Genomic DNA, 16327 nt, shown 5'->3' on the forward strand with positions numbered 1-16327 from the left:
AATCGATCAGCCGTAGAGATGAGCAAGAGATGATTAGAGTACTGGGGGAAAAAAGCAGGGAAGAGATTGATACGACCTGATCTCTTAAATTCATAGGTACAAGGTAGATTTTGGGAAAAAAAATATTAAAAGAGAGGTATACAAAAATGCTAGATAAAGAACATGAATAGTATACCTGAATAAATCAAGCAGGCTAGGTGACTATATGTCGCCGCCCCATTTCAAAGGGGATGCCACTAAATCATCATCATCATCATCATCATCATCATCATCATCATCATCATCATCATCATCATCATCGTGGGCTTTCTCCGCTGTGGAAGCTGCGCCAAAGAGGTGGGTGTCTGCTACGCGCTTGATATTTTGACCGCTTAGAATTACTCCTCAGGATGACACCAGTTTTGAGCCTCCCCGATACGCGACGCTTCGCCTTTTTTATCATTCCCCATTTCGCTAAACGCCACCTATACTTTCCTCTAGGTGGTGTTGCTTTGCCGCGGGCACGGCGCGCTCCTCCGTACGTTTCCTGCCACGCGATTCACTTCTCCACCGCCAGGGGCCTTCCGACTCCGGCGCTCGCTTCCTTCGCGGCTTCAAAAATCCCATCGCCGATTTCACTCGCAGGACAGATACGCTGGCGAGCAGAAAATGGTGTGCCATCAGCACAGTCAACCTCTACCAGAAAGCGCCTAGGCAGCACAGTGTTGTTAGACGCGCAAACGGGAGCTCACCGCCACACCAGTACGATAAACAAGGCTTAAAGTCAGTGCCTCAGAAATGGTAACTACATCTCCGATAGACCAATCGACCAACCACTGTATATAAAAAAAATGTCTTAATTGGAAACATTGAAATGAAACTTCTCCCTATTGGGCTCTTTCTTGACTTCAGCAAAGCGTTTCATTCGGTCCAACATGATATTCTACTAACAGAACAACAAATTTACGGGATTCGTGGCAACGCTAAAGACAATGGAAAGCTACCTGACTGGAAGACACAAGGCTACGTAACAACACTACGTACAACACAAGGCTACGTAACAACCCTTGCTCTGACAATGGAACACTAAAATATGGTATACCTCAGGGTATTATATTAGGACCTTGTATCATACTTGGCTATCACGGAAGCAGACGAGCTGATAGCGAGCGCGTCCTTCTTTCCCCTAACCACTTCGGCGCATGCGGCACCCTCTCGCACGATGCTATAAAAGAGCACCTAATAAAGCGACAAGCGGTTTTTTTCTGATGCCCATCCACTGTGTGTGTCGTCTTACTCAGGCGCCAACGATACATGGTGTCAGAAGTGCCGGCAGCCGCGCGGCAGGAAGCAAGCCATGGACGCCTTAAAACTACCCTGCCCACTACAGTTGACCGGCAACGTCAGAAGGAACTGGGAACTCTTCAAGCAAAGACTGGACCTTTTCCTGACGGCTACCTCGACAGACCATCCCAAGACAGAAGCGGTCAAGGCGGCCATCCTCCTGAGCGCCGCGGGTGACGAAGCGCTTGAGGTCTATAACAACTTCACATTCGCCGAAGGTGAGCTCAAGGATGACTACGAGACACTATTGCGGAAGTTTGACGCATACTGTATTGAGCAAGGGAACGAGGTTTACGAACGTCATGTTTTCCGTATGCGACTTCAAGATGAGGGAGAGCAATTCGAGCGGTTTGCACGTGATCTGAGAACGCAAGCCAAACTTTGCAATTTCGGGACCCTTGAAGAGTCGCTAATTAGGGACCAGATTGTGTTCGGGACTAATAACAAGACTGTCCGAGAGAAAATGTTGCGGGACAAAACCTTGACTCTACAAAAAGCCGAAAACATGTGCAAAGCTGCTGAAGCGGCGGCACAACAAAATGCTGCATGGGCCACCGAGCGCATGCAAGTGGACTACTCTCGCCGATATGAACACGGCAAAGAACAGAAAGGCCGGTGCAAGCACTGTGGTCGGGTGCACGCGCCATGGCAATGCCCAGCCTACGGAAAAACCTGCTACGCATGTAAAAAGAAGAATCACTTTTCATCGTGCTGCAAGAACCCGCAAGTTCACAGCATTCATGAAGATCATGAAGATAGCTTTGATGTTCTTGACGTCAGCATCTGTGGCATAAGCACAAAACCAGGAAAAGACTGGATAGTGCGTGGCAGGGTCTCTGGTCACGAGATAGAACTGAAAGTCGATACGGGTTCCCAGGCCAACTTAATTCCGCTTAGTATCTTTCAGCGCATCTCGAAAGTGAACGCGTTGCGCCAGAGCGCAGCAGTGCTGACTGCCTACAACGGTTCCGAGATCAAGCATCTCGGTGTTGCCACTAAAGCACTAGAGATGAACGGTACAACGAGAGATACTGCCTTCTTTATCGTCAAGAAAGGACGCCAAGCAATCATTGGCCTAAGCACATGCATCGAGTTCGGCATTGTCCCAGCAAATATCGACTCAGTCAAGCGAAGTGGTGAAGCAGGGATAGAAACAGAATTTGCGCATCTGTTTCGCGGAACGGGCTGCGTGCAAAGAAAGTACAAGATGGTTCTGCGACCAGACGCGGTTCCAGTCGTACAACCTGCTCGGAAAGTACCTTTGGCACTGAAGCAACCATTGCGTGACGAGCTGGCACGAATGGAGAAAGCGTCCATCATCGTAAAAGTTGAAGAACCTACTGAATGGGTAAGTCCCCTGGTTGTGGTACGAAAAAAAGACGGCGCTCTCCGAGTATGCATGGACCCTAGAGAAATAAACAAAAATATATTACGTGAGCACTACCCGATGCCTACCCGCGAAGATATAGAAAGTGAGCTGTCAGGGGCTCGATTTTTTTCGCGACTGGATGCCAACTCGGGTTTTCACCAGATACCCCTTGATGAAGCTACATCGCGCGTCTGCACGTTCGCCACTCCCTTCGGGCGATATCGGTTCCTAAGGCTACCGTTCGGCATTTCGTCTGCCAGTGAGGTCTTTCAAAAGACGCTGACTGAGATCTTTGAAAGTATCCCAGGAGTACGCGTTTACGTCGACGACGTACTCATTTACGGTACTGACAAAACCCAGCATGACCAACGTTTGCGTGCCGCGCTAGAAAAGGCAGAAAAAGCAGGACTCACGTTTAATCCTGAAAAATGTGTGTTTGGTATGAAGGAGATAACATTTCTAGGTGACATAATCAATGAAGGCGGCGTGCGCCCAAGCCCCGAATTGATTAAAGGCGTCCGAGCCATGCCCGCGCCGGAAGACAAAAATGCTGTGAGAAGAATGATGGGTGTTGTTAACTACTTTCGAAAGTATGTACCCAGCTTAAGCGATAAAACGGCGCTGCTACGAAGCCTCGTCAAGGACGATACTGTTTTTGAGTGGACCACAGCCCATGAGCGCGAGTGGCAAAACGTCTGCGAGGCATTAACATCTCCGCTGCTCCTGGCTTTTTTTTTGATGAAACTAAAGAAACAAAGATCTCGGCAGACGCGTCAGCCATCGGCATTGGCGCATCGCTATTGCAAAAACACGAGAATGAATGGCGCCCAGTTATGTATGCCTCGCGAACGCTAACTGATAGCGAAACGCGATATTCGCAAATCGAGAAGGAAACGCTTGGCATAGTGTTCGGCTGTGAAAAATTCCACCAGTTTACTTATGGCCGCAAGATCCTCATAGAGACGGACCACCGACCGTTGTTGGTCATCGCAAAAAAAAATACATCGGAGAAATGCCACCCAGACTACAGCGTTTCTTTGTTCGCCTTCTAAAATACTATTATGACTTGCAGTTCGTTCCTGGAAAGGACCTGCTCCTGGCCGACATGCTCTCCCGTGCGCCTACCCTTTCACCAAACCCGGAAGCAACAGAGGACATCGAGGTTCATGCAGTTCTTGTCGTCTCGTGCATGGTAACCCCATCGACAAAACGTCGCCTTCAGGACGAGACCCTATCGGATCCCTATCTGAGTACTGTAATGGATAAACTGTCGCGTGGAATAGCGGTTGAAGGGGAATTACGTCCGTTTACGGCTGAGCTATCCGTCATTGACGGGATACTGCTTAAAGGAAGCAAAATTGTCATACCCAAGTCCATGAGAAGCGAAATGCTAACAAAGGTGCACGCAGGTCATCTGGGAATGAATAAGTGCAAGGCAAGAGCGCGCGCACTCACTTTTTGGCCCGGGCTAGACAGTAGCATTGAATCAATGATTCGTTCATGCAACGCATGCCAAAAATATGCGTACAAGCAGCAGTCTGAGCCCCTCATTTTGCGCTCGACACCCAGTATGCCGTGGTACCGAGTAGGTATCGACATATTTCATTTTGCCGGGGAAGAGCACATGGTAGTGTTCGATGCGCACTCCAATTTTCCTGAAGTGGAAAAATTGTCTACAATGACGGCCCGTGAGGTGGTACAAAAAACATCCGCGATATTCGCGCGCTACGGTATCCCTGTGCAAGTATTAACAGATAATGGGCCTCAATTTGCATCCAAAGAGTTTGCTGAATTCGCAAGGCGATATGATTTTGAGCACATTACATCAAGCCCGCGATTTCCGAGATCAAATGGACTTGCTGAAAAGGGAGTACAGATAGTTAAGCGCATCATGAAAAAGACCACTGAATCGTGCGACGATTTTTGGTTAGGACTCTTGTCTTATCGTGTGTCTGTTCTAGAGGATGGCCATTCACCTGCCAAACTGTTGCAAGGACGACGCCTACGCACAAACGTTCCGGAATACAGCACTGAGCTGGGTTGCCCAATACACAAGCATCAACAGCAGGCCAAGGGCAAAACGTTGCACCCTTTGCACCAAAGAGACACGGTGCGAATACTGGACGACAACTGGTCACATAAGGCAAGAGTGCTTCAAGAAGTGGCTCCCCGGTCCCATATCGTGGAGACAGAGCATGGAAGGGTTCTAAGGCGGAACAGACAACACTTGCTTCAAACGCAGGAAAAATACCACAGGATAGACGAAGATGACGACAACAGCAACGCTGAAAATGGTAGCCTACAAAACGAAAGACGGGAGCTTCCAGAACAAGGCCAAAGTGCACACGGGTTCATTGGTCATCCGCAAGCCAATAGACAGGTCTTCCCCAAAGTGGAGGCATCGGAAGCAGAGCCCCGCAGGTCGACCCGTCAGCGCAACAAGCCCCAACGGCTGCAATACGAAGCTAATTTTCGTCAAGTCTCCTAGCTATTCTTTCTTACTTTGTGGTCATAAAGTTCTTCCTTTCTTTTTTTTTTTGCTTTTCTCGTTAAGGGAAAGGAGATGTATCATACTTGGCTATCACGGAAGCAGACGAGCTGATAGCGAGCGCGTCCTTCTTTCCCCTAACCACTTCGGCGCATGCGGCACCCTCTCGCACGATGCTATAAAAGAGCACCTAATAAAGCGACAAGCGGTTTTTTTTCTGATGCCCATCCACTGTGTGTGTCGTCTTACTCAGGCGCCAACGATACAGACCTCTCCTATTCACTACGTATATAAATGACATTCTAAACATTTCTTCAACTGAGAAAATTATCCTATACGCTGACGATACTAAGATAACTTTTTTTCTGGTTCCGACCTAAAACAACTGGAGCAGCGAGCGAATAAGTGGCTCCACAAATTACAGGCTTGGCTGATTGTAAATCAAATGACAATTAACGTTAAAGAACCGAATTTCATACTATTCCATGCTAAAAACAAGGCAATAAAGCGCAAACCAAAACTCTATTTCGATGATTCAGAAACCGCACGTAATAGCAGCTGCATGTTTCTGGGTGTACACTTACGCCACGATATGAGCTGTCTGATCACGTCACACATGTTAAAATGAAAATGTCTCGATCCATAGGTGTTATCAGCCGCATTAACCATATTCTTCCATATTCTGTAGGAAATCACCTATACTAAATTTTCTCTTGTACATTCGCACCTCAATGCAACTTACTTTTGGGCACGTGTAATAAGACCAATGCAAAAAAAAAATTATAATCACGCAGCAAAAAGCATTAAAACTATTAACGCGAAGGCCAGGTAGCCAAATAACTGATTCTCTGTTTTTCACGTAATGCATTTTTTCTGGGTGCTAAAAGTTTGAACTAGTGGTCCTGATCTATCATCGTATTAAACAAGACTTTTCTTCATTCAGCAATATGTACCTCAGCCGTGACATTCATTATACCTTACGAACGATCTCATTTGTTTCAATCAGACCCAGGACAAATTATGGCACCAAATCACTAGATCATCAAATAGTAGAAATATGTAACAGTTTTCCGTCTGTAGAGGAAATTGCACAATTGAGCATATCTGTATACCATTTTAAAAAGAAAGTAAGATTACTTTTCGATCCAGGCTCAAGCGTTTTGTGTGTGCGTGCGCTTTTTTCTTTTTTTTCTTTTTCCCAGTGCTTTCCGTACATGCGCTCGTATCTTACCTCTTGCGATGTCTACTTCTGTTTGCCTATTAGTTCATTACACTCCAGATGTAACGTTATGCACATCGTTTAGTCTTACTTAAAATATTGCTTTAAGTACTTAACTTTTGATTTACTTATGTTTATTGATCACATTGTTGACATAAGATATCAGTATGAAATTGCTTATATTTTTACATTTATTGCGTAAGTTTGCATGTAATAGGTAAATGTTTTTGATGAATTTTACATGTGATGTATTTGAACAGAGGTATTTTTGAACGTTTCTTTGCCCGTCCCACTGCTGTCCCGTTTTTTTTTATTGCGATAGCAATTATATGGACGCTCCAAAGCAGATTTCTGCCGTCGCCGTTGCCGTTGCCGTCGCCGTCGCCGTGAGGATCCGTATGACGTCAACGGCGATGAAATCGTCGCCGCGCCCCGGACGCTGTATGTGCGAGTGAAAAGGCGCGAGGGACGCGTGCCTTCACGGGGAGCGAACGCACGTCGGCGAGCAAACGCGCGTTCTGCGCCGTGCTCCCTGAAGGGCTGAAGAATTAAGCGTCTCTTTCCTCCTTTACAATCACCATATATAGAGAACAAACGTGGCTTCTTCCGTCGGGCGAAAGGCCGTGGGGGGACGGGAGGGAGGGAGTGGAGGCGACATTTAGCTGCGGCACCAAATGCGTATTTATATAAAAACGTTACGAGGCGAGAAGGTGGGTAAGAATTCCAACGCTGCTCGACGAGTGTCCCATTCTGATCTCGTCGAAAACCTCCGAGCTGCCCCCAGAGGCACCAGCAACAGTCACCAACGCAGCGCGCGTTCGGTGCGAATGCGGGCAAAACGCCGACGGCGTCGACAACAGTTCCGCGCGTTGCTGGTGCTGCTGCATGTGCAAGTTTATACAGCTGATAAAAGTACTATCCTTACTCCGTATAGCTGTCTACTAATTCGATATCGCAATTGATGCTTCGCCTTTCGGGTGAAACTGCGACATTTTTTTTTACGAACCAGGATGAAGGCCTAGTCAGGAAACATGCTTTGTCTGTTTCGTTTTGCCTCAACTCGTTAACATGATACATTGTTTCATGTGTGCACATGCCAGAATGAGCAGTATTCTAAAGGCTGCTGCTTGTTGCAAGTTTGTAAGATTGCCCACTCTAGAGATGTCTGCACAATGCAAGCAGAGTTTAAGAGTTTTGATATACTAACACACCAAACAACACTGTAAAATAATATGCACAGTAAAATGCGAATAGAAGTAAATCGGTGTATAACTCACACCCATTTACACACATTATTCACTTGAAAGGGTGTAACTTATTGTACGGGCTAGGTTGAACTGGTGTTGTTCTTGCGTGTCCGCCTAATTGAAGATTCTTTTGATTCTGCTCGCGCAATGCTTTGTAAGGGGATTAGCCTCACTAACCATCTGTCACAACGTATTCCTGTGTGTGTGTGTGTGTTTTTCAATCGTGTTAGACTGCAGACGCCTCAACATAAGAAACCTCGTTGGAGTCGAACTTACCTGCACCGCTGGGCTCATATCCCAAAGGAAATCCATGTAAGCAGGGCTACACAAGGGCGATTCCTCGTCGTAGTTGTATAGAACTTTGGAGAACTGCCCCAGGTACTTATAGAACGATTTGCTGAGCCTTGTGGCGTGCACCTTATTCCAGAGCATCACCAGCGGCTCTGACTCGATGACGATGACGCTGGAGTTCTGGCCGTTCGCGATGAGGTCGAGCCGGAACCACAGTGGGACGAGCCACTTGAGGTGAGAATGCGTAGCTCAAGATTAGTGATCGAACGTAATGTCACATTGCCACGTTGATAGTGACGGTGAAAAACGCAGTAGTAATACCTCGATCACGAAACTCTTTATTTGGCGAACCTGAGGCCACAAAGACAGGCTCCACTCAAAGCACAATGATAGCGGCATACATAGTCGGCTATCGTCGGAATCTTATCGGCGCGTCATGAACGTCGGCTTTTATACAAGACTCATCGAACGTTCCAGTGCAATCGATGATGCCTGCGTGCATTCCAGAAAGTACTACACAATTCGTGTAACGCATACAATCTGATTACACAAAGTTCGGCGAAAACACATGCACAACAGATAGAATGAACGGTAACATTCGAGTAAGTTCCAAATCATGCAGTCACGTCCTAAAGTTATCTGGGCGATAACGTTATGCGGGAAAAATGATAAACAAGTACACGTGTCACGATATTAGGTTGAATTATTTTGTTTAACTTTTACACACAGATGACTTTTAAAGTTTTTAGAACACATGCACAACCTTTACGGTGAAGACGGCGAGTGCTTCGAGCACGTGGTCATAGGTGACGGAGTGCTTTCTACTCCACCCAATGAAGTTGATATCTTCCCGCAGCAAGAACTCCTTCAAGGCCTCCACGGCTTGCGAGTCCTGTTTGGGCCGTGCGGTCTTGCAGAGCTCCATGAACCGAGCGGGCCGGTCCTCCAAGGTCACGTCACCGCCGGAACGGGTGGTTGATAGAGTCAGCGCCAGCAACGAGTCAACGAGCAACTGAGTTTCGAAAGCAGGTGCATTTAGATATAAGTATCATATCAAGAAGGAATACTTTGCTATCAATCGCTATTACAGCCACAGCGCAGGATTGTGAAGACGACTGTGCTTCTTTGTGCCTTACGATGATCGCTGCATCAGGCCAGGCTGCATTAAACGTGTTGCGTTTCAGCTCACTTGTTAAATGGTAATTTTGTTTAAGGTTCTGTTACGAGAGTATGCACCTGCTGTACTTGGCCACTAAGCGCCGTTCAGCCTGCGTACCCGACGTAGGAAGGAAATCGGCAAATATTTCTAAAGGCGGGCCTGTCCTAGAAACGTGAGTCTTCTTGGCTCACCCTCATTGTGGGGGGAATCGGGTACTTTTTTCGCGTTTCCGGCGATAGCGGTTACGCGGCAGGAGCCGCCGGCGGCGGCATCGTCGCAAACCGAAACGACTATTGGAAGGAGCCCATAACAGCTGACGCTGTAAAATGAGTATAAGCCGTAAACGGGGGAGCGTGTGAATCCATGGCTGTGTTAATGCTGGCCGCTGCCGTGCCACAGCCAAGGGCCTCACAACTTAACTACCGCGCCCTGCGCCAGCTGGCAGGAAGTGCCTTTTTGCGTACCATCTAATTAGTAGATAAAGATATGTGCCGTAAATACATAAAGTTTAATTAGTGTAATTATGCTCATTGTTCAATTAGGCACTTTGATTTATTCGAATAGGTAATCGCAGCCTCGCCGAGTAATTTAAATAAAAGGTTCGAATTGTACTATCTGCCATAGGCGATTTTGCTTAATTGGTGCAGCTAAAAAATTACCCTGTAACGAATTCCAATGCAAGCCATGAATTAGCTGTTGGAGTGGGTTGAGATCTTGTCTAATATAATAGTGTTTAATATTTCCTACGCCCTGCGCAAAATAAGTTAGTTTCATCATCACAGACATTACACTCCAGAGGCCCGGTGTGCATATTGTGCCATACATTTTTTCCATACTTCTAGATTGTTATTGTCTTACAGAAAGCCATAAACCACAACGTGGTTGGACTCCTTGGTATTGAGCGCACCTCTGTCTAATATCATGAACCGTTAGCAAGAAAACTATTGCACTCGGCGCCCAGGTATTAATTTATACATGGTGCTTCAGTCATCCCAAACACTGAGAACGGCTTCGGAACAGATTATCGCTTACAGAAGTAGTCGTAAGTTTACTTAATTCTGCGATGAGCCTGTAATAGGGGCTCGTGCTATTGCGGAGCTCCCGTCCCGCTATTTTTTAAAGCTCCTGCTCTGGCGGGAGTCAAACAGCGGTACATAAACCATACCTTCGAGACGGCAGCACAGGTCCAACAACACAGCTTGCATCCAGCATTCTAATGTCTAATACACTGGACAAATGCCCCATTTCTTGGCCTCAGGAGGTTTTAATTTCCAGTCTGGGTATTGTCCCGCTGTGTTCACCTGTGCTAAATATTATTCCCAGTTCTGTAGGCTTTTTTCGGTTGTTTTTTCAAGTTGCAAGGTGCGTACTGCTGCTCCGCTTGTTATTTGTATCTATTACTTATATTTTTCTATGTACAATATTTTCACGTGGGCTCTTTTAATGAGGCATATTGCTGGTGCGTACCATATATAAAGTTTATTTTACACAGTTATGTGCACGTCTGCATTTGAATTGTACGAGGTACACTGTGCTTCTGGTATTTATTCTGCGTATTCATTCTAACTGCCTGCTAAATGTATTCATTACTACTCATTACATAGAGTGGGAGCCATAGACAATTTTGGGGGGTTCCGGAAGTAAGATAATCAGTACAGTGTAAAACGTATTCGTTAAGAGTCAACTTAAGCGGACACCATGCTGTTCAGGTGCAAGTACTGCACCTTTTATTTCTGCAATAAAGCTTTTAGCTGGCTGTCATAAGATGGCGAAACAGTGCGCTCTTCAAGTCAAAGGGCGTACAGCGGTGAGGATTTAAAAATAAATTGTAAGAACTGTCAAGTTCCCAACAGTACGTCTTTACCGTGTTGTACTGTGATGCGAGCAGAACACATGCACGCACACCCCATGGTCCAACCAACCGCGGAACAGTGGGAAGGCCAGCTGACCAGCGCAAGACCGGAGGACCAGTCGCGACTGGTGAACAGAGCCTGGCTGGCGGCGAGAGACCATGGCATCCTGGAGTAAGGAAGCCACCCACCTAGGGACTAGCAGAACTGTCGTCTGCTCCTTTTGAATAAAATGCTTCCTCCTCCCCCACCGTGCGGAATAGGCGCGCCTGTTTCAGCTTTGCGCGTGAAGCCCGGTGACCTTCCAGTTTCGTAGCCAACCATGTAAAACTAACACTGCATGCTCTAACCTGACGTAGGTCAAAGTCTCAAACATCTTCTCAAAATAAATAACCAATTCAGGCAATAAGTGGATAAACACTGTTTGATAATGTTCGTATGTCCTTCCTAACTAGGAGACTCACAAGAAACGTTCGCGTTCTTCTAAAATTACATTTCCCCTTTATCCTCTCCTAGTACGTAGTACACTATGGTAAAGGAGTGGCATCATCATCACCAGCCTATATTTGTGTCCACTGCAGGACAGAAGTGGCATAAGCAAAAATAAATTGCCTCGGAAAGGTGGGCTACGATTCCAAAGGTCTACCTGTCTTTGCCAAAGCCTGTCACAGAGATAGGTCCACCTATCGAAACATACGCCAGCCTTTCTCAGGCACTTTATCCCTGTTTATGCAACTTTTACAGCTTTTACACCAAGGTGTGCTATTCCATCTGTCGGCCGTCACTATTGATTCTAGTCTGTCGTAGCGAAGTCGGAATATACTGTGTCGTTCAATATAGCATGCCGACGCAGACAACTGCCGAGCTTGAGGTGAGGAGCATCAATGCCTTTATTTGACGCGTGCGCCTTTATATCAGCATCCCGGTGGCCAGGCTTACACAGCATGGTTGCCAATCTTGAGGACCCTGGTTGCCAGGCCTGAATCATGTTTCTCCCTATAACCAACAGAAACCAAACAAGCAGAACAAAACAGTTCTGATTGAATTAAGCTATTTGCTGAAAGTCCTTTTCCTATGCGAGGCGAGTGGACTGTTTCCTTAACCGGTTGCTCCGGTGAAGCCCAGCGTCGCAGAGTTTCGCATTCGTGTTTGCCAGAGGACTTTGCTGCCCTGCCGCAGGGCGCCACCGTCGTGAAGTGTGTGGACAGCAGGGACTGGATCGTAACACGTAGGCTAATGTTGCCTTGCGACTCCCGTGGCACCACGAGGTCTGGAAGATAAGCACAGACTTTACCACTGTCTTCCGTACTGTCAGGAATGGTTTGAAGTGACGGTTGCAACTCTTCGTTTGTTCGAAGCAGATGTTGACGATTGCGACGAAGCTGACCCTCGTCTTCCGCACGGACCATGTATAAGCGAGGGGCGACGGCTTTTTCTGCGAGGGCCTTCTTGCTCCGCCAGGCCTTGCCCAGCAGCCTAACGGTGTCACGTTCGCCCACCTCTTGTAGTGGACGCCTCTGAGGGTGGGCTTGCGTGTGCTTTTTCACCTCTGGTGCCCTATGATCTGCGAAGTCCGGTAGCCTTTCCCTCAGCGCATGAGAAGCTCGCATGGGGCTTTTCCGCCTTCGAGTGGTGCTGTCCTGTAAATGAGACGCCCGATCCAAAAGTCTACATTTGCATATGCCGCCTTCTTGAGGAGACGTTCTACCACGTTCGCTCCTTTCTCTGACAATCCCGTTGAGCGCGGGAAACCGTGGCTAGAAACAACGTAGGTAAATTCACGCTGTCTTGCAAAAGCCTGAAATTCCTGCAACGAAAACTGTGGTCCGCCGTCCGTATATACTTCAAGCGGAATGACGTTGCGTGCCAATATCATGGCCAGCTTGTCTGTTACGCAGCGGCTGGTAGTTCTCTCCAGCATGCTCGAACAAGGCCACGCCAACCCTATCCCATATAGTAACTCAGGACAATTCCTTTGCATCAGCGGTTCACTTGGCTGCCTGTAAGAAAAACGGCGGCAGGTTGGGCTCCTAGAAGCTTTCTGAGTAATTTATACCGCCATACCTGGCCAATACATCAATACCCTCACCTCAGTGACCCTTATGTAGGCGCTGCAGCACTTCTCTTCGCAGCGACATCGGAATGATAGCTCTAGAACCACGCAACAGTATGCCTTCTAAATAGCTCTGCTTCGAAGGGAGCTAGCTGTCCTATTACGCTGCGACCATCTCGAAGCGCTTCCGTGACTTGCCTTTGCTTCTCGTCTTCAGTAGTTTCTTTCGCTACCCGTTTGCCTGTTATGTCACTGACGAGCTTGGAGAGGGCAGCCGCTGCATGGGTTGCCAGATCTAGCTCGCTTTGAGGCCGCTCTTTGCTGTCGCATCTGATTCGTGAAAGAGCATCGGCCAGAGCAAGGTACGCTGTACTGCGGCAAATGTACTGCAAGGAAATGTTGAACGGCATGAGGCACACAAAGAAGCGCTGAAGGCGAGGAAGCACGTCTGACAGGCTCTTCTGAGCAATGGCTATAGTGGTCGATGGTCCGTTTCAACAATTACGTCGAAGCCAGTGATAAAATCACGAAAACGTTCACATGCGAACGTGACTGCCAAAACCTCTTTCTCAATCTGCGCGTACCTGGTTTCCGCGTCTGCTGGCACACGCGAAGCATAAGCAACTGGCCGCCAGAGTTCGCCATGCAACCGTACAAGCGTGGCGCAAGACAGGTGTAATTGGAGATCTCAGGGAGAGGCCTACGTCCTGCAGTGGACATAAATATAGGCTAATGATGATGATGAATAGTCGAGAAAAAACTCGTCATTCAAGACACCATCCTCCGCCAACCACTCCAGCTTTCGCTCACAATAAATATTCTCTCTCTCTCTCTCATATTTCGTTCAGCATATAGGTGAGTGATCGCTGTATTTTGATCATGTGCTACCCTATCGGCACGAGTGTTCCTCGAACATTAGGCTGCACTTTTCATATCCAAAATCTCGCCCAGGTTCGCTGAAGTTTCTTTCCATTATTACTCTTTCTCTCTCCCTCTGTTCTCTTAGTTGGGTTTCGATTGCCTCCTGCCCATGGACGACAACAATCAGTGCTATATACGGAGTTGGACTTCGTGTGAGAACGTGTACCACACCTGCTCAATGAACGACGTGGCCATGGGCGTATGCGAGTGGTTCCAGGCCGTGCAGACGAACAGGCTGAAATCCTTGCACGGATCGATGGATGACGCAATGCTCGAGGACAGCACCTTGGCGTGCGCGTCGCAGTCCGCGGTACGGCACACCGGCAACGGATACGAAGTGGCCGTGTCGGACCCGGGCCAGTACAGCCACGCCAGCGTGAGCAGCACCAGTGCTATGACGACGGCGATGAGTAGCCCCGCAACGAGCGCCATCTTGACGCGTCTCACCTGCGAGCGCTGACCAAGACAGGATCCTTATACGGAGGTGATTTTTCATCGCAATTTCGCACCAAGAAGCACGAAGCATTGACAGAAATAGTTGTTTGAGCTGTAATCAGTTTCAGATTTTTGAAATGACGTCTGTGCACTAGATGTCATACGCCCTAGCGATTCGTAGCTCGGCCTCTCAATAGGGGCCTATACGTTGTGGCTGAGGTATCTATAGCACACGCATCTAAGCCCTTGCGTTCCAGAGCCCTGGTGAGACAGTAGTGCTGCTTGAAAATTGGTTTTCGAATGTGTTAAGTTGACGCGTAATCTATATACATACCAGACATTGCTTGTCATTGTCATAGTTTTATTGTGCTGCTTGAAAATTGGTTTTCGAATGTGTTAAGTTGACGCGTAATCTATATACATACCAGACATTGCTTGTCATTGTCATAGTTTTATTGCAAGTGTATGTTTGACGCACTTATACAGCGATCAATTTTAGGTCTCCAGGCAGCCTCGTTACATCTACTTACCGCTATTCACCGATATATCGGTCGCTCAATAGCATTTATTATTGGCCCTCATTGGCCATACATGACCTTTGCGGCACTAAACACTATACATCATCATCATCACAGCGATGGATAAGTGTTAGAATATATTGGACGAAGTGAGGCTGGTAGTTTTATGTGCAGAACCAAACGCAGTAAACGTCCGCTGGCAATCTAAACGCGCGCTGTGTCAAGGAAACTAGGGGGGAGCGTGGCACCACGCGGCCACCCTCTGCACACGAACGTTCCCTGCTGCATCTCCATTTGCCATGTCCCAATGCCGTGCCTCCGAAACTAAGATGACCACGTGAGGTCCGGCACTGCTCACCCTCGCCGATCAGGCTGGCTACATATTGCACCCTCCTTGCTAGAAGTAATTTTTTTGCAGGCTAGTTGGTTCATATTGAATTTTGTAGTGTGCTGCGCGATAGCTACACCGCAAGGGGCGGAGAAAGGAAACACTATAGTGGTGCCAGGCTGGAGTAAACAGTGGAGCTGGTGATCGACCTAGCTTCTTCCAGCTTTTCCTAGGTTTGGCTAAGTTTTGCTAGGAAATGCTAGGGGCTACTAGGTACGGTAATCCGAATCGGCTCGCCGCCGACGCGCAGGTTCGCGTTTGGACGCGCGGCGCGCTTCAACATGAACGGCGGCTTCTTCGGGTGTCCGGATCTTCTTTGGTAGTCCCATGTCAAGGCTACATGTACCCGCCACAGCGTCAACGAGTGTTGTGCCGCCGTTCCGGCGGCTCCGAGCTTTAGCTCCCCGGTGACGTCACGGCCAAGCTGCGCCTCCACACTTGCCGGGGCGTGGCTGGTCGAAACCTGCCGAGCTGCTGCCGACGCCACCCGCGTTTTCCCGGCGCGAACGCGAGAAACGGGGAAACGCGGGCGGCGTCGGCAGCAGCTCTGCGCGTTGCTTCGTTGGTGCTGCTACAATTTCTCTCTCTCTCTATCTCGCTCTCATTTTCTCTTTCCCTCTCCCGATCATTGCGTGCCGCGCGCATGCTCTCCTTCCCTCTTGTTAACGTCCTATGTCGAGGCAACATGTGCACGGCACGGAGAGAGGACGAGGCACACGCCGCTCGCAGAGGTGGTTGCTAGGCAATGCATTAAGGTACGTCCACACTAGCGACAAAAACGCGCGCGGCAAGTTTCACGAAAAGCGGCAGCAACGCGCGGCAAACACGCGAATGGGTGCGAGACCCATTTTCTCGCGGCAGCCGCAAAACGAGCACGAATAAGAAGCGAGCCGCGCTGTTGTGGCGCCACCTGTCACATAAGCAAAGAATCATAATCTATGGGCTCAGAGATCGAACAGTGACACGCACGCCATAAAATCTCAGAGGCCATTTCCAGTCAAGGGGGCTGTTTTTGTTAAGCCTTCCCACACCGCCACCGAGACGTCGACGAAGAATTCGCCTCGCA

General features: G+C 48.2%; 1 protein-coding gene across 1 annotated transcript; it reads left to right on the forward strand.

Moving 5' to 3' along the window:
• Positions 1–1108: 1108 nt before the first annotated feature.
• Positions 1109–5442, forward strand: LOC125941650 (uncharacterized protein K02A2.6-like). Its single transcript, XM_049659415.1, has 2 exons — positions 1109–2671; positions 3765–5442. Exons 1-2 carry the CDS (start codon positions 1337–1339, stop codon positions 5178–5180), a joined length of 2751 nt encoding a protein of 916 aa, XP_049515372.1. The 5' UTR covers positions 1109–1336; the 3' UTR covers positions 5181–5442.
• The last annotated feature ends 10885 nt before the right edge of the window (positions 5443–16327 follow it).

This window comes from Dermacentor silvarum, chromosome 11, assembly GCF_013339745.2.
Source record: "Dermacentor silvarum isolate Dsil-2018 chromosome 11, BIME_Dsil_1.4, whole genome shotgun sequence".
NCBI classification, from domain to species: domain Eukaryota; kingdom Metazoa; phylum Arthropoda; class Arachnida; order Ixodida; family Ixodidae; genus Dermacentor; species Dermacentor silvarum.